Source organism: Manduca sexta, unplaced genomic scaffold (assembly GCF_014839805.1).
Source record: "Manduca sexta isolate Smith_Timp_Sample1 unplaced genomic scaffold, JHU_Msex_v1.0 HiC_scaffold_2177, whole genome shotgun sequence".
Classification (NCBI taxonomy): domain Eukaryota; kingdom Metazoa; phylum Arthropoda; class Insecta; order Lepidoptera; family Sphingidae; genus Manduca; species Manduca sexta.
The window spans coordinates 1-26,727 of record NW_023593115.1 but is presented as its reverse complement, the minus strand read 5'-3'; the positions used below and the strand labels follow the sequence as shown (position 1 = coordinate 26,727).

At 36.8% G+C, this 26,727-nt stretch overlaps 1 protein-coding gene across 1 annotated transcript; it reads left to right on the top strand.

Moving 5' to 3' along the window:
• Positions 1–487: 487 nt before the first annotated feature.
• Positions 488–11,320, top strand: LOC115443112. The gene is made up of 11 exons (XM_030168385.2): positions 488–880; positions 2,581–2,741; positions 3,364–3,422; positions 3,837–3,984; positions 4,265–4,458; positions 5,233–5,362; positions 8,298–8,450; positions 9,164–9,222; positions 9,621–9,768; positions 10,089–10,282; positions 11,164–11,320. Exons 2-11 carry the CDS (start codon positions 2,598–2,600, stop codon positions 11,291–11,293), a joined length of 1,359 nt encoding a protein of 452 aa, XP_030024245.1. The 5' UTR covers positions 488–880; positions 2,581–2,597; the 3' UTR covers positions 11,294–11,320.
• The last annotated feature ends 15,407 nt before the right edge of the window (positions 11,321–26,727 follow it).

Genomic DNA, 26,727 nt, shown 5'->3' with positions numbered 1-26,727 from the left:
CTTATAGGTTTGATATGCAGCTTAAGTGAGCTTAGTAAAATTTTATTCACTTTTAGTTTGTGATTTTTGTGAGCTACTTACAATTAATACTGTAGATATCTATAGCGCCATCTGTATGATGCCAGCGATATCTATTTCAAAATAAAATAAAAAATTCAAACATAATATAATAATATATACGCCACTTATTAACATATGTGCAAGTGAGAAGTAAGAACTAAGATAAAATAATAGGATATAAGATAAGATGTTCCCGTCTATGGATTTATTTATCAGCAAGAATATGCCGTACATACACACTCGGATTTTGTGCAGGCTTATTATGGATAAAACCGTCACGTATTCTCGACATAGGCTCTTGTCATAGTAAAATGTTTAGTTTTATTTATAACCGCACCGCGCCTCACGTGGGTTGTAAACTCAAACTTTGTAATCGCGATTATCCTCATGATTAATAATATAACTTATTATTATTTAAAACACTATAAAATACATTGCAAAACAATATTAAATGATATTCATTGTTTCTGTTAGTACTTATAATTGTGACTAGCAACACAGAAAGTTCAACAATTTGGTCCGAAGTACATTGCCGGCCAAGGTCGATGGAAACTGAATTACGACATTAGGTTATTGATAAACAAATGTGACTTAACAATAAAAAACAATTATGTAAGATTGTATAGTTTGAAATAACAAGGCAAAGATCACTGACGTGTTAATCTGTTTATAGAGGATTATTTTATTATAGACACGCATTGTAATTACGGCTTGCAGGTGCAAAACACTCGATGAATGAATTTCAAAATAAATAAATAAATAAAACCCGATGTAAGTTTATTATAAAGTGCAGCTAACTCGAAAGAAAGTAATAAGTAAGGTAAGTTGCTGCATCTATTACTTTATTTAGAGCTTATTTTAACTGACTTCAAAAAAAGAGGTTCTATATTCGACTTGTGTGTACTTCTCTTTTGATTTCCGCGTTTTTCAAAAATGACTAATCTGTTTTGGATGTGGTTTCTTTATTTCAATGTTTATTTTACAGCGTTAATAGATATTGCATTTAACGTGCGGGTTACGACCCGGCGTATGAGCACTAATTATTCGTAAATATTTGAAATCTTTCAGTTATTATGAAACTAAATATGAATTAAATGTCCAGTGTTACTTAACTAATACGACTGTAGTAATCAGAGTAGTAATGGCACCGGTTACTAAGACACACAGAAAAAAAATCATTTTTTTATAGGTTATATAAATATCATATTTATTATCATATTTGGTTATGTGTTTCATACCTTTTACTTATAGCATGTAATATGTTTGAACATCAGTTTAGGGAATTAAATAGAAAATATCTGTTTTGTTGGTGTTTTTATATGTTTAGAATGAAAGTGACGAGTTAATACTTACACTAAAATATATTTTTATCTTCCGGTAATATTGTTTATACATTATTCAAGAATAATGGTTCTAATAGAAAATCCGATTAATTCAGGTCATGATCTTTCTAGTGCGAATTTTCATCCAAATCCGTTCAGCTGTTTATACGTAATTGACTACTAAAAACTTCCAAACATTTTCAAAAACTTGCACATTTATAATGTTAGTAAGAGTGAGGTAAAATAGTTATGATTTATCTTGAATAGGTTTAAATTTGAGTATGTCAGATATATCAACTTCTATAATGAAACTTCGGTTTCCTTCAATATTAGTTCTTTTTTATAGTTACTAGTTCTACTATTATCAACATCGAACCCTCTTATACTGCCGTCACAAGGAAAATAACTTTTATATAATTTTATTTTTACACAAAATTAAAATAGAAAATGTTAAAGTTGTTTGTTTTACGCATGTATATACGATACGTTATGTATTGTAATAAAAATAAATGTAAGAGAAGAGACTTTTTTTCATTATGACCGCAGTATATCTAACTAAGTAGGCGACTTTAAATAACTAATCATAGTTCAGTATTCATTCATTTCTATCACCCGAATGTGTGTCGCTAGTATTAATATCAGTAGCCCGGGTAACCTATCTATAGGAATGCCTAGGCTTGGGCTCAAAGGTATATTTTATAAGTTATGGTTAGTACTAATGGCTTCATGTCCCCAATCACCATAAATTTGGATTGTCAATTTTCACACTGCCCAGTGGTGGCCTTAGGCGGCATAAGGACCCGGGAGGAAGCAAAAAGAAAAGGCCTCATAGTACAATAACTTCGCAGACAAAATCTAAGATGCGTTGGTAACCAGGGTAGTAAGTACCTTCGTACATAAAAGAGTCTTTATTTGGACATCGCAACATCCCTCGTTTAAGTGCGAAGCCCCGGGTGGATGCCGGTTCGCCCACCCCCTGCCCCTTAAGGCCGCTACTGCCACTGGCCGTCAAGGTGAAGAAATTCACTTCATTAATTAGAGTTTGTTTTATGCCAATTACAAGGTCTAACAATATAATAGGATTTATAATGAGTACATAATTGCTTTTATAATCGTTATTATTGTACTTAGATGGCTGCGATAGAAAATACGCGAGACTTTAAGTCAATAAAAAACTATAATTACGTACATTATACAGATTTTTTCAGTGTCACAATGTCGCGGCTAATCCTTCACCGAGCTATAGCGAGTCCGCCGGCGCGGTCCGTCATGATGCTCGCCGACATACTCAGCCTAGATATGGAGATTAAAGACGTGAACCTATACAAAATGGAGCACATGACACCGGAGTTTAAAAAGGTAAGTTTTGTGCGTCATACCGCCATTTTCAATAAACGAACCCAATCGCTTTTTCGATCTGTCTCAAAAATTGACCAATCAGAACAAAGTATTTATTGACCAATTATAAATAAGTTATTTTGATTGGTTCATCCTCAGGATCGGATTGAAGATTGAGATTGAGATCGTTTATTGGAAACGATTGATAGTCTATTAGTATATTTCGACGAAATGCTGGTTTGGTACAATTTTATGGTAGAAAAGAAATTCACAGGGTATTGGAATTGATTGAAGAGCGCAATATGCTAAAAAAATCCATGGTAAACGAGTTGTGTAACTTGACTTAATAATACCAATTATCGCTGTCATGATTGTAATCAATAAAATGTTTTATAATTATGCATAATTAAAAATAATTATGCTACATTGTGTGGTTTTGTCTATACTATGGTCTAATATATAAGTCAAATTTTCACATTTTTACAATAGAACAAAGTAAATAATAGCGTTAATATGATGATGTTTTTTTTTCATACACACTATGAAATATAAAGTAGACGGATTTCTTATTTAGTTCAATATAAGTTTTAGTTCGATATTGTTGGTGATATTTTTTTATTTTGTTGTCTAATTATGTTTTCAGTTAAATCCAATGCGAACAGTACCTGTTCTGCAAGATGGAGACTACACTTTATGTGAAAGGTATTTAATTATTAGCACTGCCATATTGCTGGTGGTAGGATATGTTTTATATCCGCTCGGATAGCGACCACCGTACACCAGGTGTTAAAACCCGTCATAGTGAACCACGTAAGTGTGTCGCGTTTCGGGATGATCCTGTGTATGCAATCCGGTTCCAACAGTCCGGCATAATTGTACCGACTGTCGAGGGGTAATCATCTCTCTTCAGCCGACATTCTATTGGACCCTCCACTTACCATCAGATACAGTGAGGACACTTTACAGAGCCTGTATAATAATTAAAAAAAAATACGTATAAGGTATGCATCGTATATTTGTAATATTTAAAAATATGCGATTAATGCCATGATAATAATTAAAAAGCGAGTAGAGATGAAGGCATAAAATTGATTTAGAATGTATTCTTGGTTCCAGTCACTCAATTCTGAAGTACCTGTTGGAAAAGTACGGCGGGGAGCATCGCGAACGCCTGTATCCAAGCGACCTGCGCACGCGCAGTATCGTCGACCAGTGCATGTTTTTCAACGCAGGCATGTTCTTCGTCCCCATCAGGAGTTTGGCAGTACGTCTCATAGTTGTTTATTGTATAAATAATAATACCAACCCTTTATTATCAATTAGACTTTGAACTCGCCTCGACAAACCGTTCCGTTCACAAAATTAATAAACTATCGCCACACCACTTTGAAAAGTGTTATTGTGAAAAGTCAATTGTTAAATGCGTAACCTGTCCATAAATCTAGCGCTAGGATATGACATTCTCATACATAACGTTAACAGATGTAGAAAGGCATCTTATCTACGAGCGCGGACTATTCTCAGACTCTACATTTATTTTTTAGTTCTTAACCTTCACGGGGCAGCTGTCAGGGCTGACGCCTGAGCACCAGGCGGAGATAGAGAAGTTGTACGGCGTGGTGGAAGACTACCTCGCTGATCGGAAGTACATCGCAACCGATCGGCTCACGCTGGCGGACCTTTCCGCCGGCTCCACTGCTACTGCCGTGCAGGCTTTACACAGAACTGATCCTGATAAGTGAGTTGTGGTTCTTGCATATATTCTTTGTTTTTTATAGGTCTATGTCGTCATGGGTGTAGCTGGTGTGGGTGGGAGGTAATTTTCGTGCTTCCACCAGCAGCGCACACTAGAAAAAAATCGCTTTGCCAATGTTTATCATTGTTTTAATGTCATGCTGTACTGACTAGGCAATAATATACAAGTCTATAGAGCGCTCCGAGTAGAAAAATTTTGCATCCAATTTCTGGCGACCTTTTTTGGTCTTAACTGTATTTTTGTTAGCAGAACCATTATATCCCATGATAACAATTCAAAATAGTGGCGCTCTAAGCCATCGGTACCTCCTGATTCAAAAAGGGCCTGTGGGTAAACAGTGGCTTCTCGACTCCCTGTTAGCAGAACCATTATATCCCATGATAACAATTCAAAATAGTGGCGCTCTAAGCCATCGGCACCTCCTGGTTCAAAAAGGTCCTGTGGGTAAACAGTGGCTTCTCGACTCCCTAAGGCTCCTTGTATCAACGAGCTAAGTAAATATATGCCCAATAACCAACAGACTCTTATAGAACTAAAGGTGTTACATTCTCATTGGAGGGCAACACTAAAGCTCCCTCCGGTCATGTCGGATTCCCGTCTCAACAGACTATGTGAGTTAAAGAACATAGAGTGCTTGTGTATTGCGCACACACACTGCCCTATATTTCCTTCGTGGCTGATCTCCGTTATGAGTGGCCGAAATTCGATTAGGAAGGAATAATTTATTTGTAAAATAAAACTCTTGTTTTGTTCCAGATTCCCCCTCTGCTACGATTGGATAAAACGGCTAGAACAAGAGCCGTTCTTCGAGAAAGTCAACGCTCCCGGAGTCGCATACTTTACTAAAATGGTCCATAACCTGTGGGAGAAAAATAAAAAATCTAAATAAACTATTGTTTTTTATTGTTATAATGAATGTCTCTTCGAACTCCTTACAAAAATGGCAACTAATTCTAAATTTATTTTATGTCCTCTACTAAATATAACTCGGTGGTCGAAATAATGTAGTTTGACAATTTTGTTTTATTTTTTATACTCCTGACGTTTCGAAGTTGGAATCTTGTACAAGTTTAGAATCATTTTGTGCCTTTAATTAAATCGCAACCCAAAAGACGAACTACCAGACCTCAAGATTATCCAAGTCCTTTTTGTATAGATCAGACCGTCAATGTTTTATTTAAATCTATAAGCTCACACAAACAAAGTGTCCTTTTCTGTCTGTCTGTATGTTATCGTTTTTCTCAAAATCTACTGAATAGATTATAAGACCCTGGAGAGGTTATAGGCTACTTTCTATCCCGAGAAATTATATAGCAGGACTTTAATCCCGGAAAACTCATTCACGCGGGGGAAGCCGCGAGCAAAATCCGGTTTTGTATATGATACAGATGCTTGGATCATAATGATTGTAAGGTTTGTTTTTGGACGACGAACACCTCGGTGACCAACGTGACTACGAAGGCCACAAAGCCTTTTAAGCGTCGGGTGTAAAAACGGCATATAACTTTAAATTAATTAGCTGGTAGTTTCTAAGTACCTTCATTAATTTTATGTTCCTTAATTTAATTCAGTTAATATAACCTGTTTGCGTACGTTTATAACTTTTATACTAGAATTGACCGCATTTGCTCTAAGGTAGCGTTCATAGCCATGTTCACAATACCCGTAATTTTTGCGTCTAACCTGTGACGGGTGGACGGTTATCTCGGGACTTCCGATTTAGCATCAAGTCATCAGTAAAATGACATCCGGTCAACCATAACCTGGGTCTGGAAGACTCATAATAACTCCAATCAAAACTCCGCGGTCTCGATCGGGGCCGCAAAGGGCGCAGTCGCAGTCCTTTCACGCCCGCAAACCCTGCTGGCCCCTTGTAAGTTACCTTTCACAACAAATAGGGGTAAGACGGCTTTGACCATGGCTGCTACCACGGATAGCAGAGGTTACTTCCGACGCTTGTTACAAAAGCGTTGCACTTATTATCTCAGGCTGGACAATCCTGGGACGTATGGTGGGATTTTTGTCGCATTGGAGACAGTACCGACTGTTCCTTTCCGGATACGCAGCACATCCGCGAGCATCTATGTCACTTCGGTTAGAACACACTATCACGGCGACCCGATAACCCGCATTATGGTTTCTTCAACCCTACTTCTTAATGGTCCTGCGAAGAGAGACGGGCTTAGCCTCCATTTCTCGTTCCACGACTGATGGCCTTCCTTCATTGAAAGGCGGCGAAGAGCATCATGGTAACCAATACCATTTTAAAGAAAGCCTATGATCACTCGTTGTGCCGTCATGCGCTTCGGCATATGAATAAAAGCGACGCATCGGTTGTTCAGAAATCTGGCCTCAACCGGACGGCAGGAAAGATCTGGATTGAACTACAATGTGCGCGTTAGTAAGTGCGGGCCAAATATCATGTGGCCACAAGGTGTGCTTGCACCGCGCCGTGAACATGCCTTATGAATAGAGATCGGATTATATGCATTTGCATATTTACATATGCATTTACATATTTGAGACGTTCCCATATATATGTCATATTTTCTCTAAAATATGCATCCTGCATATTATCCATAGATTTTACCAGAAACATATTTTTGCCAGAAACTATAACTACCGACATAGCACCCAAGTTCAAATTCTGTCTAGTTACCGTAGTGGATGTGGAGCGATCATTTTCCACTTATAAAAATATTTTGAATGATTGAAGTGACAATCTTACTACTGAACATTTGGAAGAGGACTTAATGTTTTACGTTTACAAAAATATAATGTTACTGTACCTATGATCAAATATAATGGATATTTTACTAATTAATTATAGTATGCTGAATTTGAAATAAAAAAAAAATCTTCGTTTTTTTTTGTTCCTAAAACGTATCATTTAATGTTGCATATTCTGCCAGTTTTCATGCATATACCGAGCTTTTTATGTTGCATATAATCCGGTTACTACTTATGAATATTCAATATGGACAAACTAGCGCCTCGACTAACGTGGTATATTTTGTTAAATATTTCTACTCAGATCTCATTCAGCGTATTACAGATTCAGAGAACGGATATCTCGTGAGTTCTTTTTAAAACAAGAAAATTTATAAGACAATCATCATAAGTGTTGCTTATATTTAACCCATATTCATCTGAACCTAAAAGTGGGTTTATCGTTGTGGAAAAGGTAAGTTATTTCTTATTATATGTGCCTAATGTTACTTCATGTATTAGTTATTAACCTTTGGTTAAATGTATTAGACTTTTGGCTATAATATTGTTCTGAACACGCTATGTATATTTTTAATTATTAACTCGGCAAAATGAAGAAATCAGACAGGCCGGCATAATATTGTTACGACCGTCAAGGAATACTTTCATCTTTTACTGGTCGAAATTTTCGTTGGGTTTTATTTCCTTTTATACTAAGTACAGTGACGTCATTTTGTCGTGCAAGTTTGAAAAAAAATAGTTAAGTAAATATAGGAAAAAGCAATTGACATACAATAGTTACAAAAATTTAAAACGTTTATAACTGAATGTTTACAAAACTAAATAAGACTTTAATGACTATGATGATTAATGATTTTGAAAATAATTATGGAGAAAATATAATGTGTCGTGTCGCATCGAGCTTGAGACCGCCGTTTTCGCGAGTCATTCTCGTTACAAAAACGAGAAAACGTAACGCAAAAATCATAATATGAAATACTAGTACGATAGCACCCTTATCGTTTCGGTTTATTTTGTAGATAAGTGATTACAACGCCGTAATCAGTTACGACACATTAAAAAACATAATATTTCGATATTTTTCTCCTCAGTCGGTCGATATGTCAGGCCTGGTGTTGTACAAGGTGGACGCGAGCCCGCCAGCATGTGCGGTGCGGGCGCTCGGCGATATGCTCGGATTGGCTTTCGATTACGAAAATCCCGACCTATTGAACTTGGAACACAAATCTGCTGAATTTATGAAGGTAATTTGTTCACTTATTTAGTTTTAAACGCGATTCAACCTGGACTATGTCTATGTCTATGGTCTATGTCTATGGTCCGTATTTTTTTTTTTCTTTGGACTTTAACATCGTTAATTAGTTAATCTGCGTGTAGGAGTTTTCCTGGATAAAAGTCCCGCTATTCATTTTCCCGGGATAGAAAGTAGCCTATAACCTTCCCTGGGTCAACTATCTCCATACGAAACTTCATTAGAATCCGTTCAGTACATTTGTAGAAAACATACAGACAAACAGAAAAGGGACTTTGTTTTATAGGGAATATGTATAGGTTACAAAAAAAGACAAAGTTTATCTAAATTAAATACTTAAGTCGATAAATGTATAAATAAATAATACCTATGCATCACGTAGGCGAACATAGTTGCACTTATGATAAGTCAAGGTACATAAAGTATTTATTTTGGTAAGAATTTGATAAATATTCTAAAATGAGCATTGTAAAAAAAGTATCTGATTTATTTATATTTATGGCTCACTATTTTGGTTATAGTGGCTTCTACATAAAAGGTAGATATATGCTGTCGCGGACTTGAAAAGAGTAAAATTAATTCAAAGTTGTTCAAAGTACTTCAGACCATATAAGAACGAAGAAAATTTAGCCACAATAAATCATTTTGGAAGAATAATAATATTCTATTGTTGAGAATAATATTATATACAAGTATATATTTCAGATGAATCCCATGGGCACGATACCTGTGTTGAAAGATGAAGACTTTGTTGTATCAGAGAGGTAAATTATATTTTTTTACCCTATCATGGTGTTTAGATGAAACACTATATAGGTATTATATGTAAGTAGATAAAGAACAAGTAGCTAGATAAACAAGGGCCCAGATCCAACAAAAATGACGATGTTACACGTTACACGATCAGTGGCTAACATAACAGAGCTGAAGAAAAAAGGGACCCTGATTAAACTTTTTGAGTGTTAGTTTTCACATGACGGTGACCTAAAAAAGGCACTAGTCAGGGTCCAAGGGCCCCGATGCACTGGCCCGCTTAGCCCAACGGTGAATCCGCCCATGATAAAGCACATTATTTATTGTATCATTCTACATACATAGAGTTGTGACCATATTTCCCTGATCATATAATACTCAGTCATGCATTTAGTATAATATTTGACAGTAACGCTATAATGAAGTACCTGCTCGAAAAATACGGCGGGGAGCATCGCGAGCGGCTTTATCCGAGCGACCTGCGCACGCGCGCGATCGTCGACCAGTGCATGTTCTTCAACGCGGGCGTCTTCTTCATCAGGCTTAAAGTTGTTGTTGTACGTTTATATCTTATTATTTTTTTTAGAAGTAAAGTTATTTTGCAATTAACATTTGTAGTATATTGCTCTTGCGCGCAGTGCTTACAGTAGCTACCCTGGCGAAACACTTATTAAATTTATCAACTTTTATTACCTACATGGTGCTTAATATAACTCCTGCGGATGATGATGAGGAAGTGACGACATCCCCTCCCACCTTTATTTTCGGTCACCTGTAGCGCCCCCTTAGAATTTGACGCCCTGTGCATCCAATCACAATAAATAAAATAGATAAATCACTTAAAAAATATAAAGGAAACATTTAATATTACTTTCAGCTTCCAACAATACTCGAAGGTCTCAAAGAACCCTCGCCGAGGCAGCTGCAAGACGTAGACACCGCGTTCGGCGTAGTGGAGGCGTACCTTGAGAACAACAAGTACATCGCCTGCGATCACCTGACGTTGGCAGACCTCGCGGTGGGAAGCACCGCCGCGACTATACAGTGTTTCCGAAAACTAGACGCAGAGAGGTATCAATATTGTCATAGATTTCGAATATCATTTTTTAGCCCTGTAATATGGCAGATTGTATGGTGCACAGCCCGAAAAGCTTTATTTTGTGTGATTTTCAAAATCCACGCAATGTTTAATAAGTTATAAAGCTTTAAAATTAGCTGTTAAATAACTAGTAGTGAACTGTGACGTCAACTAATGTCATTGGCCATAACGCTACCATGCGTGACAAAGAAATAGCGCGATAATTCCCACAATGTCCCTAATTGCTCACAATATTTCAAATATGAATATTTAACTACAAATAAATAAATTTACCTTTTAAACAATTTTGATGTTGAATTCATAAAAGAATTGCTTTTTTGTATTATACTCTGTTACAACTTACCACGTTTAGAATTTTATTATGGTGAGTGAATTCAGAATATTTTAATAATAATATCAGCCCTGTATTATATACTTGCCCACTGCTGAGCACGGGCCTCCTCTACTACTGAGAGGGATTAGACCTTAGTCCACCACGCTGGCCTAGTGCGGATTGGTAGACTTCACACACCTTCGAAATTCCTATAGAGAACTTCTCAGATGTGCAGGTTTCCTCACGATGTTTTCCTTCACCGTTAAAGCGAACGATAAATTCACAAAGAATACACATGATTTTTTAGAAAAGTCAGAGATGTGTGCCTTTGGGATTTGAACCTGCGGACATTCGTCTCGGCAGTCCGTTCCACACCCAACTAGGCTATCGCCGCTTTCCAGAATATTTTACTAGACTTTTAAACATTTGAAAAATGAACCTCAATTGTATACTTGGGGGGACAAATGATGACCAATTGACACTAAAAACTCTACAAGACAAATGTTATTATTATGATATTACATTTGTTTAATTTTTTAGATTCCCGCGCACTGCAAAATGGCTTGACTTGTTATATGAAGAGCCTGCGTTCAAGAAGTACATTGAACCTGCCACCAAACAACTCATCGAAATAATGCAGGCCATGCAAGAGAAAAATAGGGCTTTATAAATAAATGATTCTTTATATTAAACGTGACACAGTCAATATACATTCTGTTTTTCTTATGAACCTTCTTCTTTTCAAGGAATACTGTATACAGGACCATTTTGACATTTTGAAACAAACCTACAACCCCGGATCATGATATATTTCGTGGCGGGTCGAAATCTGGACAATGCCGCCCCGCCTTCCTTTATTAATTATACATTTAAATTAAATTTTGAAAATAATTTATGTGTTTAATGCACTGGACGTCTCAGTAGTCAAAGTTGCGTTAATCATGAGTTGACCGCTCGTCTGCCAAGTTAGAATTTGCCGCTCTTTGAATTCGCCGCCCGGGGCATGGGTCCTGGCTTGCCCCCCTCTAGATCCGGTACTGCTAACCTAAACCACATAGTTATAATTTTGATAATAACACTTTGCAATAAGTTACTTGACATGTAGATGTAAAATAAAAGGGTAAGTTTCGAACAAAATAAATATCAACAGAAGTTATTTTATTTTCCATACCCTAATGCCACAACTGTACTACACTAATAGAAATTGTCGCAGCGGCAGTATCATGCAGTTATAGTTATGCATCAATGCAGTTAGAAATACATTCACGCACATGCCCTATAGGTACAATCAGCAAAGTTGGCGGTCGACCACCCTAAGGGTCAAAATAACTTGGCAAATTTGTTTTACTACGTTTGGGAGGCGGGGTTTAGGATCGATTGCATAGATCAATATCAGTCGTAAGTCTGTTGGCTACCTGCAATGACGTTACGTAACACTACCGAACCGCTGCTGAGTGTATAATAGAAAACGAAATTAAAATTGATGCGCGCACGTCTATGCTATGACGATAATTCCTATACTTGTAAGATGCATATCGTCGGCGTAAGGAACGTAATAACAAAAGTTTTATAGTTTGGAGACAATCGCGATTTACAGTGTTTATATTGTTAAAATTTTTGGCATTATTTTTAATAAATAAGAAACGACATTATGTTAATTATTTTATATCATCATATTATATGCCTGATTACCTTCTTTTTAACTTTTAACAAACCAAACTTTATGTTCTATTAAAAAATAATCATTTTAAAGCAATTTCCGCCATATTTGTCACAACTATATTTTGTTAGTAAATTATGATTAGCTACTTTTTAAGCCGTTTTTTAGTTTTCGGTCTCTTTAAACCCATAGTCTATAATTAATTTATTAAATAAATTCAATGGCTGCATAATATTATGATTGAATTTTGAATCGTAAAATTTAAACTGTTCAGTTTATTCAATTCGTTCAATAATTCATATTATAATAATAAATCATAGTTAATAGATTTCATTATTTGAATTGTTATTTTATTTTATTTCAAAAACTTAGACGATAACATTTTATTCCAATCTCTGTATTTACAAATATTATGTATTAACATTAAAGTTAAAATAATTGACCTAAAATTATTAGCTTCTTGGAGATATTGTTTTTTATTTCCTCTTAATGATCTTTTTTATCTTAAATATGAATAGTTTTGAGTTAATAACGAAATACCTTTTTTCATCCTAATTTGAACTATTTAACACCTTTTTGAAGTAGTTAATTGGACTATTTATCGATATGCAGCGATTATTATTTATTGAATTTAAGGCGAGTTTAAAGATTTTATGTGTAGGTGGTAATATGCTTTTATTAGAGTAATATTGAAAGGCCAACATTTTTATTGCTGCAGATGTTGTTTGAAAAGAATAAATATATCACATAAAAATGGTTTGTTAAAGAGCGCATTTTTATCAATGTTTGTATTGACACCGGTCTTACGTGGACGCATTTATCGTTAAACTGAGTCGATTGTTATGCTATTGAATTTAGAGGCATTTAAAGATTATAAGTGTAGGCGTAGATTTGAATTCTTATTACAGTAGTATTTGCAAGGCTAACATTTTATTGCTGCACATGTCCAGTTTGTAAATTTTAGTTACTTTCTTTAGCCAATTATTTAGTTTTCGCTGAGTTAAAACCCAAAGTCTATAATCAACTTACAGTTATTGATTTTTTACCGATTTAATAGCTGCATATTATGATTGAATTTTGAATTATATAAATTACTTAAACAGTTTATTTAATTCGTTAAATCATTCACATAATCATAAATTATTGTTATTCGTTTCATTATTAGAAATTATTATATTTTTTTCTCAATTGTTTTTATACTTTTTGAACATTTTATTTACTTTTAAAGGACATGTCCGTTTTTTGTATGGGCGCTGGTTTTATGTTTCGAATAAATTCCAACCAACCTCAAACTTATTGAATAATAATGTGCCAAAAATTAGTAACTTGGAGTCATTAAATAATAATTTTAGACCCTTCATTGATAAGAAAAATAAGAAAGAAAAGTCATGGCTGAGTAATTCATACAAATAATTTCACGATTCGTCAAAAGATATAACTACCTGTTTTTTTTAACATAAGTAAGTGTTATTATTATCATTTACGGATATAAAGGGAAAAATTTTAAAAATAAGAAAATTTGAAAAAATATTTGCAGTAAGTAATTATTTTCAGAGATAACTAAACAAGATTTTTGATTACTTAACTTTTTCGGGATGCCTTCCAAATGTAATAACGTTTATATTTGCAGAGTTCATTTTAAGTGTAATATTTAAAGTAAATATTTTTTTAAATCTCACAATCAAATCTTTCAAATAAAATGATTTATTTCAATAGGCTCGTTTTGTGAAACAGTCGATGAGGCTCACGCACATATCGCTACGATATATAATTATCAAAAGTTAAAATCGAATATAGTAGATAATATATTTGCAACACCAATAAATAATGAGATACACATGTAAAATGAAATTTCGTAGAAAGTCTATGTAAATAAAACACATTTTTTGTTACTTCAGTGATATGATTTAATTGTATTCATTACAAGTTTGATACGCTCAGCAGGCAGGTTGAGTAGAGTGTGCGCTCTGGATCGGTTGGCGATGAAGCTCTCATCCGCATCCTAGTGTATACATCGAGGGACAGTGGTTCTCTGTAATACAATTAAATTATATATTAATTACTAAAATCTATTATTCTAATAATATTTTAACGTAATGACTACAGTGCCAAAATAATAAAATTTATATGGGAGCAGAACGCCAGTGCGGCCGACACAAAATACGTGGGTCAAGTACGAAATAATCCAAATTAAGTAAAAAAATCAGCTTTGTTTTCCATAATTGCACACATTTTATTGAGATAAAAATCCCAAATTTGCATTAAATCGGATTGTAATTCTACTTTAATTCAGTGCTACATATTATGTAGTTGTAAAAGAAACAATAATAACAGAAACCTCTGGGTTAAACTGGGTGGGACTTAAACGTCTATAAGCGGATCTTACAAACGCGCCGACATAGTTAATTACTCTAGTAAGAAATCATATTACCACTACTTAAAATCTTTAAACTCGTCTAAATTCAATAAACAATGGACGCCGCTTTCCGATAAAGGCGTCGACATGGGAACCGGGTTAACAAAAACATAAAAAATGTCGTCCTCTAACAAAGACCCTTTTTATGTGAAATCTTTACACTTTTAAACTGCACATGTGCAGCAATAAAAATGTTGGCTATGCAATATTACTGTAATAAAACAAATTATCGCCTATCCATAAATTATTTATACTCGTCTATATTTTTGGCATTAAATAAAAATTATTAATAAAGGAGATAGAATTTCGGGCGTCTTCTTCTTTAAATTGGAAATTTCCTCCTTATTTCTTAAATAAGGAGGATTTAAATTGAAATTTCCTCCTTATTTCTTATTTTTAAGTTATCGAAGAACCTCTTTATCCTCTTAATAACAATTGTATTTTTAAGTGCCAATGAACACTAAAGATTATTTTTCTAGACGTCATGTTATCCAAATCGAATGAGCTATCACTCATATTTTTGGATCTTTATAATACATAAATTGACACCTTTTTGAGCTTATTGACTGGACTAAAAGGCTTACCGGCCTGACTTAATATATTCCCAACATTAAATTAGAGTTTACTATTAAAAGTTGACGGTAAAAGTTACGCTTAATGCTACTGCTGTTTCAATATCGAAAACTCTGAATTTTTAACTGAGATCAAGAAAAGATAGGTAACACCTATAAGTATAGTGAGTATACCCGTCGAAGTAGTTTATTTTTGCATTGAGTACTTTTAAGTTTTCCAATTATATTTCTTTTCAATATTTTGACATTTGATTATTCGTAAAGCAACTTAAATAACATACTACATAGATTACTACAAGTATGATCAATAGCACTATGTTAATTTTTGGCAAAAACACACAATGACTAATGATATTTGACCCTACGATAGATAGGATAACTTAAGGATTAATATAAAATATAATAAGTAGCATATTGAAGTCTGTTTTACACAATTAAAGGAATAAGTATTCATCAAAACTCAATAATATTATAATTATATTTAAAAGAGCTTAAAAGGTGGTCTATGTTGGCTTTAAATATAATTAATTATGATGACCAATAATTAAAAAGCCATAAACCGCGATTTTCTCAAAACTGCAAAATTTTAATTATTAGTTCTCTGCCCTGACGATATTTTTCCCACGCATATTAACATCCACTAGTTAAAATTAATATTAAAATATTATATAGTATAGTATGACTGATTTACTTACTGTAATATTTAATTCCCGGAATATATAATCCATGGTGCAGTAGTCACATGACGGGTCGGCGACTAAGTAATTAAGAGTCCAGTAAACGAACATAAGTCTACGTAGTGGCAAGATATCGGTGTCCGAAAACGAAAAAATAATTGTGAGCAAAATACTACTGGTACTCAATAGTTGCGTGCGCGTCGTCAATCAGTAAAATACAACTAAAGTAAACAATAATAGTTATCTGCTGTTCCTTTCGCACATCTCCAAAACTGTCGTAATTGGTGAAATATGAGACAGGGGCGTGTCTAAATATCTCGGGACATTAGACCGGTCAAGCAAAATGTGTTTGGAAGTGTACTAGCACCAACTTGTCCGATTGTACGTACTAAATTATAAAAAAAATAAAAAGTAAAGCCGGTACTTTTGGTGCAAATGTTAGCAGAGATAAACATGAGTATGTGGTTTATTTTTGAATGCGATGTCAAAATAAAAATATTATATGGTAGGTACTTACAATAAAATAAATTAAAATTTTCAATCACCCCTATCACAAAAAACTAACTCATATTATAAGTACTTACTTAATAATATTTTGACACAAACGTCGTCATGTTAGGGGAATGTTAACGAATTATCCCCCTCCCCCCCCTGGTTCATGACTCGGTTCCAGGAAACCTCTGTAGACCTGACTCTAATCCCGACCGCGGAAGTCATCATCTCCATAAATTTTCACTCATTGTCCCTTTCTTATTGTAATTACGCATCATATTTTAATTTAAAAAAAGTCTGTATTAGAAAGTAGCCACAAAATATATCACGGTACACATTGTTATACATGAATCTGCCCTAACCTGTCTTCTTTTTGAATGACGAGACGAACTTGCCGTTCGCTTGATCTTAAGCGACACGAGCCCATAAACAGTAGAAACATTATCCAACACGTTGAATTACAAAGTATTGGTTGGTATTCCACGACGCTGGCTATCCTGAGAAATGAGATGTTAAGGCGATACCTCAAAGTCCATTTTCATACATTTTGTTTCACCTTTAATCTGGGTAACTAAACAAGTATTGGCAAAATTTAATATGACGAAATTTTAAAGGCAGAAATATCCATGATTATTAATTATTTTTACGTTTTCTTTCAACTGCGAGAACTAATCACTAACTAGACGTGAATTTAAATTCTTTACTTGCCAATACTTGTTTAGTTACCCAGATTAAAGGTGAAACAAAATGTATGAAAATGGACCTTGAGGTATCGCCTTAAGTCTTATTATATCCAGTAGTTACACTGGCTACAATGTTCTTCAAACCGGAACACAACAGAGGCTACACACTACTGCTTGGCGACAGAAATAAACATTGCGGTAGTACCTACCTAGGCGAACTCTCATATTTGAAAGACCTACCCCCAGTTTGCCTGTGTGCAAATATAAGTAACCTAAATATAAATTTTACCAAAACAACTTATTTAACACATTGTCAATTTATTTTTACACTCGCTATATTAACAACCCTCTATGAAAAAAAAATACATTGTACTCTCTAGGAAGAATTCGGGAACGGTGAATGAAATTATAAAAGTAAATCAACGTTTTCTCTAGTCCCATCGCAGCAATGGAGGACTCTAAAAAACGACGCGCGGGAATGGGGCAAATGAGAATTACAACGTACACAGATAGGAATACCCACATAATACAAAAGATAATATGTCCTGCGGATGAATTTACCCAGAGATATATAAGAACTAAATAAGTATCATAATATGATTTATTGGTGATTATAATCTGTATACTAACATTGAAATTTGGCACGAATAGGGATAAATTTGCAATGACGGGAATACGTTACTGATTAACCACGATAAAATAATATGTTCACTTACCAAATAAAATAAATATACCAAATAACGTTAAAACTAAAAGCTTTGCGGAATACTACTAACGCCATCTACCTGACATGATTTATTTACAATTAAAGCTATTACTTTAACTAGATGTCGCTGGTATACACTTTTCGAAGAAAGAAGATAGGTTTTTATAAATTAATGTTATAAATTATTTTATTACAATAAATCTAAGTAATTTTAACTTAAGTTTATACATTTCTTTGGTGTTTATATTAATAAATAATAGCTAACAACGACATCTACATTTTATACGTTACAACTTTTAAGTTAGTTTTAAATTATATAAAAGCGCCATCTGTCAACAGTTGTTAATACTTTAAGTTAGACGTGGAATGACCTTGCTGTGCAACTTTCGAACTTAGATCGTTGGAACAACGACATTCGCCGGAATCGGAATTTGAATGGCACGGTATCGCATGGTTGGCTGGTGAGCCGCCACAAACGGCAGAAACGTGTACGGCGAAGTGCGGTCGACTCGTCGATGCGCTGCTGTTCCGCCGCGCTTGTCAATTTTCAGTTTTTTCGAAACGCGTGTGTAAATAAACAAATTATTACTTTTCATTGCGATTTATGATGAAGTGATACAAATGTTTGTTTTATAATCGTGTCTTTACAAAGTGGAGCGTTTTGTATGTATCCGTAACCGCTTCTCGCAATGACAAGGGAGAGCACTCAGTTACCTTTTGAGAAACCGGAGGCATTAAAATGTTTCATGTGGCCTAATTGATGCCTCGTTTTTTGTATAAATAAGTGTATACGTTGATTTTAAGTACTACTGTGAATTGTTTAGTGACGCTTTTGAAGTTTAACCGTCGTTTCGACTCGGTCGTCAGTCGTCTACACGTTGAAAATGAGTGTGTTGAGTGGTTTGAGCAAAGCTGACTTCAAGACGGCAAGCGATGGGCTGCTGGAGTTGCCCGAGGAACGGCTCCGGAGTATCATGCGCACAGAGCCCATCACCTCCGTCTACCACGTAGAACAGACACCCTTTGCAAGGTTAGTCGCGACTCGCGCCCGCGCACTTACTATCACATGTTCTCAGTCGAAGGTGGAATGACCTTTTTTTACAATGATCGTACAGCCACTTGTTGTGACCGTAGATTCTTTTTGGTAAGAATAAGAGGTTAAATAAGAGAGTTAACAAACTTTTGTAAAAGTTAAGACGCGTATTGCGTAGTCATTAATCTTAGATAACTTAGTATTTTCACGGTCGTCGTCGATGTAAAAATCGCCAATCACGATTAGAATAGTGTGTCACTGTAATGAACACTAGTTAACAAGTGGTTGATTTTATTGGTGCTCAAGATAGCTTATAGCCCATAATTTCAGTACACTTACAAAATGGCGTGGTAATTATGTTTATCATTTTATTAAAGATAAAAAGTGACTGATGATAGTGGAAATGTTTGATAGGTGTAGATAAGTCTTATTTTTATATTAACATGATACTTAAACTGTGCTGTGATACCATTGTTCTATAAACATGATATGGTGTTATCTTTTACTGGAAACAATGCGAAAGTAATAATTATAGCTATGTAATAGGCAAACCATTCAACTAACTACTTAAAGATAAAGTTAGTGTGTTTTTCATATTACCTAAGTAATAACAATAACTTAATATTTATGTTTCCAGAAATTTATTAATCAATATGAGAATTCCAAATAAAATGGCTAAGGCCAATAAACTCTGTAGAAATAATTATTTTCATACTTACAATGCGTGTAACCTAGAGAAAACTTATACGTAGGTTTAACTAAGATAAACAACTGAATAAATAAGTGTTACTCTATGCAATGTTGCATTTTTAAATACAAAAATATTTAAGTTTACATTTCATATTGTTTGTTAATACATTGGATAACACATTGTGAAAGATACTCATACTTAAATAATTATATTCATGATATTGAGTCATCTGACATTTCCAATATTAATTTGTAATCAGGAATTAATTTACATTATTTAGAACATTGACAGGTGTCATTCTTTACACTCAGAATACAAGTAATATTTTCTTTTTTATCTGTGTGCAATTAAATATTAATAACATAGACAAAATAAAGAAATCAGTTCTAAATGACTAAGCACATTACATGATTCAATACATACAATTTGTCACATATGGTATTTATTATGACAATACAAAATTGCAAATCGAAAACATAATCAAAAAACGTAAAAACTTTATGAAAAAAAATGCAACCTATTTATACCACAATATCATCTGAAATAATAGAATTAATTCTAAATAAAATTCTATAAAACTTTCAATAATCTCTGTAAAATAATCATTAGACAGGTCCATGGTATGGAATTTGTAAAGTGTAACTTTTTCTTTACATTTAATTTTTTCTTTCCCTGAACATGGTATAGAATGTAATGGTGTAAATTGTTCATTTATTAGTTGAGCTTAATAGTTCCTGGAAATTAATTCCATTTATAAGTTTAGACACATTGAAAGATATATAAAATTTTTAATTGCTTTAAATGTTGTTATAACATAGTTGTTCACTAGGATTTATATATCAAGTTCAAATTATGAAATTAGTTCTGAAATTTAATTTAGTGATTGTTTCTCATTTAATAAATTTGTCAGATACATTTTTTGTTTATAATACCATACACCATTAGACTTCAGAATTACCAGGTTTTTGTTGGGGTTGTAAGTGCAACCATTTATAAAAATACTGACATTAATTATTTCCTTTTACGAAACATAAGAAACATACTTTTGGATTTATAAAAATATAGGTGACAGTTGTAGGCTTTAAGAAGGTCACTGACTACAGTTGTTGCTATCGGTCGTTACGAGCTAATCGCACTTTTTGTTTGGCTGTTGCCATTTTTCTCTGGCTCCCCTCGCACCGCGCCGCGACGTCCACGCAACCGGTTTTGTGCGGCTAAGACCAGTTTGCGAAACGAATTGCTAACTAACGATTTTGAGACCATATTTTTTTTAAATACTTCCACTTTTATTGTTTGTAGCTTTGGACCAGATTGTTTCTGCCTACTCAATATATAAAAAAATATTATTATTCCTTTAATACATTCATGGCTAAGAAACGCAAATTATTTATTTGAAACAAAAGGCACAGTGCCTTGTTTATATTTGACGATTATGTTTGTAGTCGAAGATTTATATTTTACCAAATGTGAGCCGTTTCGGAATCTGTTATCTCATTGCGTTTGTCAGATTGCAGGGTGCTGGCAGATAACTCGGCACCGGAAACTAGGCATAACAGATAAAATAATACCCTAGTTACAACAAAAGCGCTTCCCGCAAATTGTTACGTCACAAAATACTGACCTGACATTCAGTTCTGAAAATGACTATTTTAACAGCGTTTTTTCCGTCTGCATGAGCAATAATTCTGGGTATTCATACGGCACAGGATGATCAATTACCTGTTCAATTTGCTAACTATCCTTTTGTTTAAACCTTATAATATTGTATTATGTGCGTCATTAAAAGGGCTTGACCTAAATTGTGTATTGTAATTAGCATTGTTAGATAAATGAGTAGCGTGTATCGATTTAGGTCGTCGCATCGTAATGACCTGTTCTGTCACCGTTTAGTGTTTACCGTGTTTGTTTCCTGGTAATTTTCCATAAAGTGATATCCCATGCAAAGTGTGTTGCAATATTATTGTACATTGAAAAAACAAGGAATATACAAATACAGAAACATTTATTCGCACAACACCATGACACATTCAATTCACAAAAAAAAAATGAAAAAAAAAATTGTTATAAAAAAACACACACACCAACAAATGGATGAAAATATAACAAGGAAATATATAATTTAATTACATTACTTAATTCCCTTAAAATACATTTGTTTATTTTGCGCTTTTTTGTGTATTTATTGAAAGTAAATATTGTGTTAAAAGGTGTTATACATCGTGTCGCTATCTGTAGATATGCTTCTCGAGATCCAATGACGCTACTGCGAGCCTCAGATAATGTGGAGACCATTTAGTGTTACAATAATAAACTCTCGTATTAAACATAACATCTCAACGAAGGGAGGGCGGTTTGCCACTTATTTTCATTAATTTCAATTACAATAGTTGACATGAGACGTTTCAAGAAAACTATAAAAACATCGTACGTGTTTACTGAGAGGACTTCACTCGCATGTAAACGCAGTAATTACAAAATCAAAGTGTAATACATTACGTGTTACAAAAGATTTAGGCAGTTATGGAAAGAAAATAACGTTTCAAAACCCGTTGGCGAGTAAAAGGCCCGATCCCAAACCGGATATGCAACTTCTTTCTAATATTTTCATACGAATGATCATATAAAAGTAACGTTAGATAATTTGGATGATTAGACCGGTCGCGGTGTAGCGTGTATTTTCGTGTATTACAAAAGTTAAGTATCGGAAATAGCCTGGGGTCAATAAGCGGCTAGTTTAAGTGAAATTCAACATTTCAACGAGCGTTCGCGTTCGCCGGTTGGCGTTTGAGTAAATGAAAGGAATCGTTTAGCGGTCGCCAGCGGTTATTCGCAATTTCTCCGCGCGACGTCGCCCGGGGCGCCTCGTTTCCCGGGAGCCCAGCGCGACTCGCAGCGATAGCAGTTTTTGCTCGTCCGCCGTCGCCGGCGCTGCACTGGCGAGATGTAATCTTGGACTTTCTACAGCTGAGCGGTCGCCGAAGCGGTTTCACTTTCATGCGGCGGCGGAATGCGGCCGGACCTCCGACCCGCGCGCCTTGTCACCGGCGCCTTACCTCCGCCCTGGCTGCCCTCGTCGCCCTTGCTCGCTACTGCACTGCTGCACCACCAGTGGAACAGTGCGTTCGGCAGCGGGTTAATTTAGACCACCATCGGCCCGAATAGTCGTGCGGGATGCCAGCGTCGGCGGGCAAGCTATCCGCGCTAATATCTTATTCGTGTCATTAGTGCGAAATGCCAGCCGTTTGGCACCCGCGGCGCCGGCCTCAGCGTTCCCTCGCGGCCGATGCACCGTTGGGCCGCACCGGCTAAATTCGGGACAGTTGCATCACGCATCACTTTCGGTTTCGTTTGTCACGCGACTATTTTAGATCGAGTGTCGATTATTAGAACGCCGTTTTTAGCGGTGGCAACCCATCGGTAGCGCGGGCCGCGTTGGGCCCGGTGACTAATTCCCGAAGCGCTTAGGAAGTCGGTTTAATCATTTTACTAACAGCGTAGCGTGGGTGTTCTCGCACGAACGTGACGAATAATGTTGATAAAGGACGTCGTGAGCCGTGAGCTGGGTGTTAGGTCTGTCGGGGCTCGGGGGCCCGCGGTGCGCGCCGTGCTGCAACAATGTCTGGTTTGCGGAACGAAACCTGATCCTTATGCAGCCGCGTGCGAGCGAGGCCAGCGCGTCCTCAGTCATACTACATTATATACTATTCGGTTTGAAAAAATCCGCGATCGTGACCTGTTCGTTGTTTCCTTTCCTGCTGAGCTTTTTTGCTTGGTGTTAGAGCATGATTTATGTTCACGTAAATACAACTAGTAGTCGATAGTGGTGTTTATTGCAATGGTATCCCATGAGTATGTTCGTATGAGGAATATCCACCTGCGCCGGGAGCCGCTCGTGCGGGCGGCCCATTGCGCAAGCTGGGTGACAGCACAAGGCACGTGGGCGATCGTCGCCCAGATCGAGAACAATCGAGTGTTCCATTCAAATCGGACGGAGGAATGCGGGCTTTTGATATCGTTACAAAACCGTGTGTAACGGTGGGCCAATGTCAACACGGCTCCCGCGCTGATTCTAGGTTGTGCGTATGGTAATGAACATGCCCGTGTCTACTGCTTAGGGTTACCATCTGCCTTAATCACTCCGGAATTGTCCCAGTGAGCAATGTTTTCGGGTAAATCCTGTGCTGACTGCTTAATGTCTAGGTTATCACAAAAATTATCGATTCGTGGGAAAATATTTATCTCATAATCGCTAAAACATAACACAAGCTAAATTGAGAATTTTATTACCAGGTTTTGGAGGACATTCCCTTTTATCCCTAGTCCAAATTTTGTCGACTTTGTCCAGCGTCAGCGTTAAAAGACGGTAAGCCTACTGGCTGCATCGAGTATTCACCACGCATTCGTGTAGGTGACTAGATTTTCCGTTGCTCGGCTCGGTCGCATAATGTGGCTACACAGCTCGCTCGCGCAGCGAAAGTCTGGCCGACCTTCGGCATCTAGATATGGGCGGCCAATATCTATCTAGGATCTCGAGACACCTGATACCGCGACACGCCGACATACATTATACACGCAGTCGACATCGCAAATGAATCTAGGGATGACTAATTTTAATTTGATTCCCGGCTCATTACTCAAATACACGCAGCACCGTTGACAACTAATTCATATTTATTACCTGAGTGCGAAAGGTGAAGGCGGCATGTAAACGGGCGGCGCGGAGATAGTTCTCGGAATCGGTCGGATTGATCGCATGCTTGCCGAGATTATTCTCGAGATGTGATCGGCCGGCGACGGCGTTGTCCTGTCTATCGTTGACAATATTTTTAGTCCTAACAATCTCGAGTACTCGCGCGATTGCATCTCTTATCAGCCGTGTGTCAGTCGCTAATTTTATAATACGATCAGATGGAATGTCGAGTAGTCGGCGCTTTCGTACCGCCTCGTCGTCGATCCGCCGTATCTCAGGCTGCACGCGTGGAATGCGACTGATTATCTGCTTGCATATAAAAATTCTCGACTGCACAGAAAATATGATGTTTACATTATACATAGATGGCCCACTGAGCCAAATAGCGCGCCTCGCGCCTGAATCAGACGCCCGCGTGAATCACAACCTCGCCACAGTAACAATGATGTAACGATACATGGGCTTTCCCAAGCAAGCTCACAAATTCGGACGACCTTAAAACCAGATTGCAATGTTTGCATATTGAAGTGAGCGATTTGTGTCAGCGAATGTCGAATTTCGAATGCGTTGGACGTATTTGTATGAATAAGCGGTGTGGCGGGCGCCGGACCGGCACAATAAATACGTTTCGCTATCGATGTTGATAAAGGCGCTAAATTATCTCGAAACTTGGTTAATGTATCGGCGATTTCTCTTTTCATGACTCGCACATATTGCGACGAGGGCACGTTATCGGCGTTCGTTATCTGGTGTTGCGAATTGGCGTCGGTGCAGTGTGTCGGCGAGAGGCGCGACAGGGCCCGCGCGGCCGGACTAATATTGACGCGAGGCGAGTACAATGTTTGCACGGTTGATGGATGCGGAGTGCGGACCGCGCCGCCGCCCCTGCCGCCCGTCGCCGAGATTCTGTGCGCGCTCCCTCCCATAACCTTGGTGCGAGTTCAGTGACTCGGCCACGGCACGCATCTCGCCCGTCTTTACGTTCCTTTGCATCCTTTTCGGTATCATAAATAAACATGACTCGTTGTAAGTCGAACGAAAATAGTGTAAGTGCGTTGTAATGTCTAAGCGTGTAAAATTTTATCGCGTCGTTGTCTAATTTCAAGCTAATACGCACGTCAGCGGTGATGGAGCCGGCGAGTGCTCGGTATTGGCCGTAAACGGCGCTGTTATTCCAACATTCCTGGAGGATTTATGGCGCGTCGACCGGCGCTGCGTAAATATAATTAGAGAGGCTATTTATCAGCTCGGCGGAAGGGCGCTCCGTATCGCGGCAGTAAATCTCGCGAGCCTCTGACGTCTCAATCCGGCGAAGAATTGGAATGTCATAGTTATCGCCAAGTCGGACCGGTGCCGGCCGCCGGCCGAGCTAGCCGCAGCCCGCGCCATATGTTACAATCATCCAGGATTACGGCGCTCGCGTCGCGTGTTAGTGTTTAGGATTAGATAAATTTACGGCGGCAGAGTGTTCCACATACCATCGTAAGTGACGGCCTGCTCGTTTGTGTGCTATGTGCTAAGTACAAGGGCGGCGTGGAGTGCCGCAGCGACGGCTGCGCGTGCGCACCGGCTTGGTAATTGGACCCGTCATCGATTGCGTCCACGCGTGTATTTCTGCTACCAACGCATAATGTGGCCCGCCCGACAAATATGCAACTGTTAGATATTCATGGGATATGAGCTATGCGCGATTTATATCTCGGCCGGTTTATAGTCAACATTTATAATTGTTAAGATTTTAAGGAACGATAATAGACCATGTTGTTACGAAGTAAGGATCTGTTTTCATGAATTAAGAAAACATTGTGATCTTATGTATCTATTCATAGTAAAGGAAATCAATTGATTGTAGGTATCTAAATAACAGTCATTCGAAATGGGAGTGTTGAGAACTGTGACTAATGTATGCACGCGAGCCCTCGGCTTGGGCCGGCTGCGGGGTGGTCAGGCTCGCCGGATTAGCATAAACCGTGCAGCACTACAGAAACGCCCCACGGTACGCCTCGACTAGCACCGAGGGCCTGGCGCAGATTGCGAATGACGCTTGACGAGGAAAATGTACAGGAAATATTTTAATGATAGACTTCATATAAGGTGAAACGTTTGTGGTGCATTTGGTTATACAAAAACATCACAAGTAACAAACTGGCGGTAAATCTCTTTAAACGTAAGCCTTATGTTTCCCACAACCACTTTATCTATTTCTGCCACCAAGCAATGTTTATATACAGATGTATAGGTTGACATTAAGCATACCATTATTCCAGATGATGTTATATCTGATATGTTAACAAAATTCATTTTACATTAATTCAAAATAGTTTTTTTTATCTCATTTTCCTATAAAGTATAAAGAAAAAGAAAGAAAACGATTACAAAACTGACTAATCCACATGAATTAAAGAGAAGAGTCAGTGTGCTGTTACGGAGACATGAATGAGACAGCTTTGGTTTGTATTGCTAAAGAAGCATGACATTTGTTGC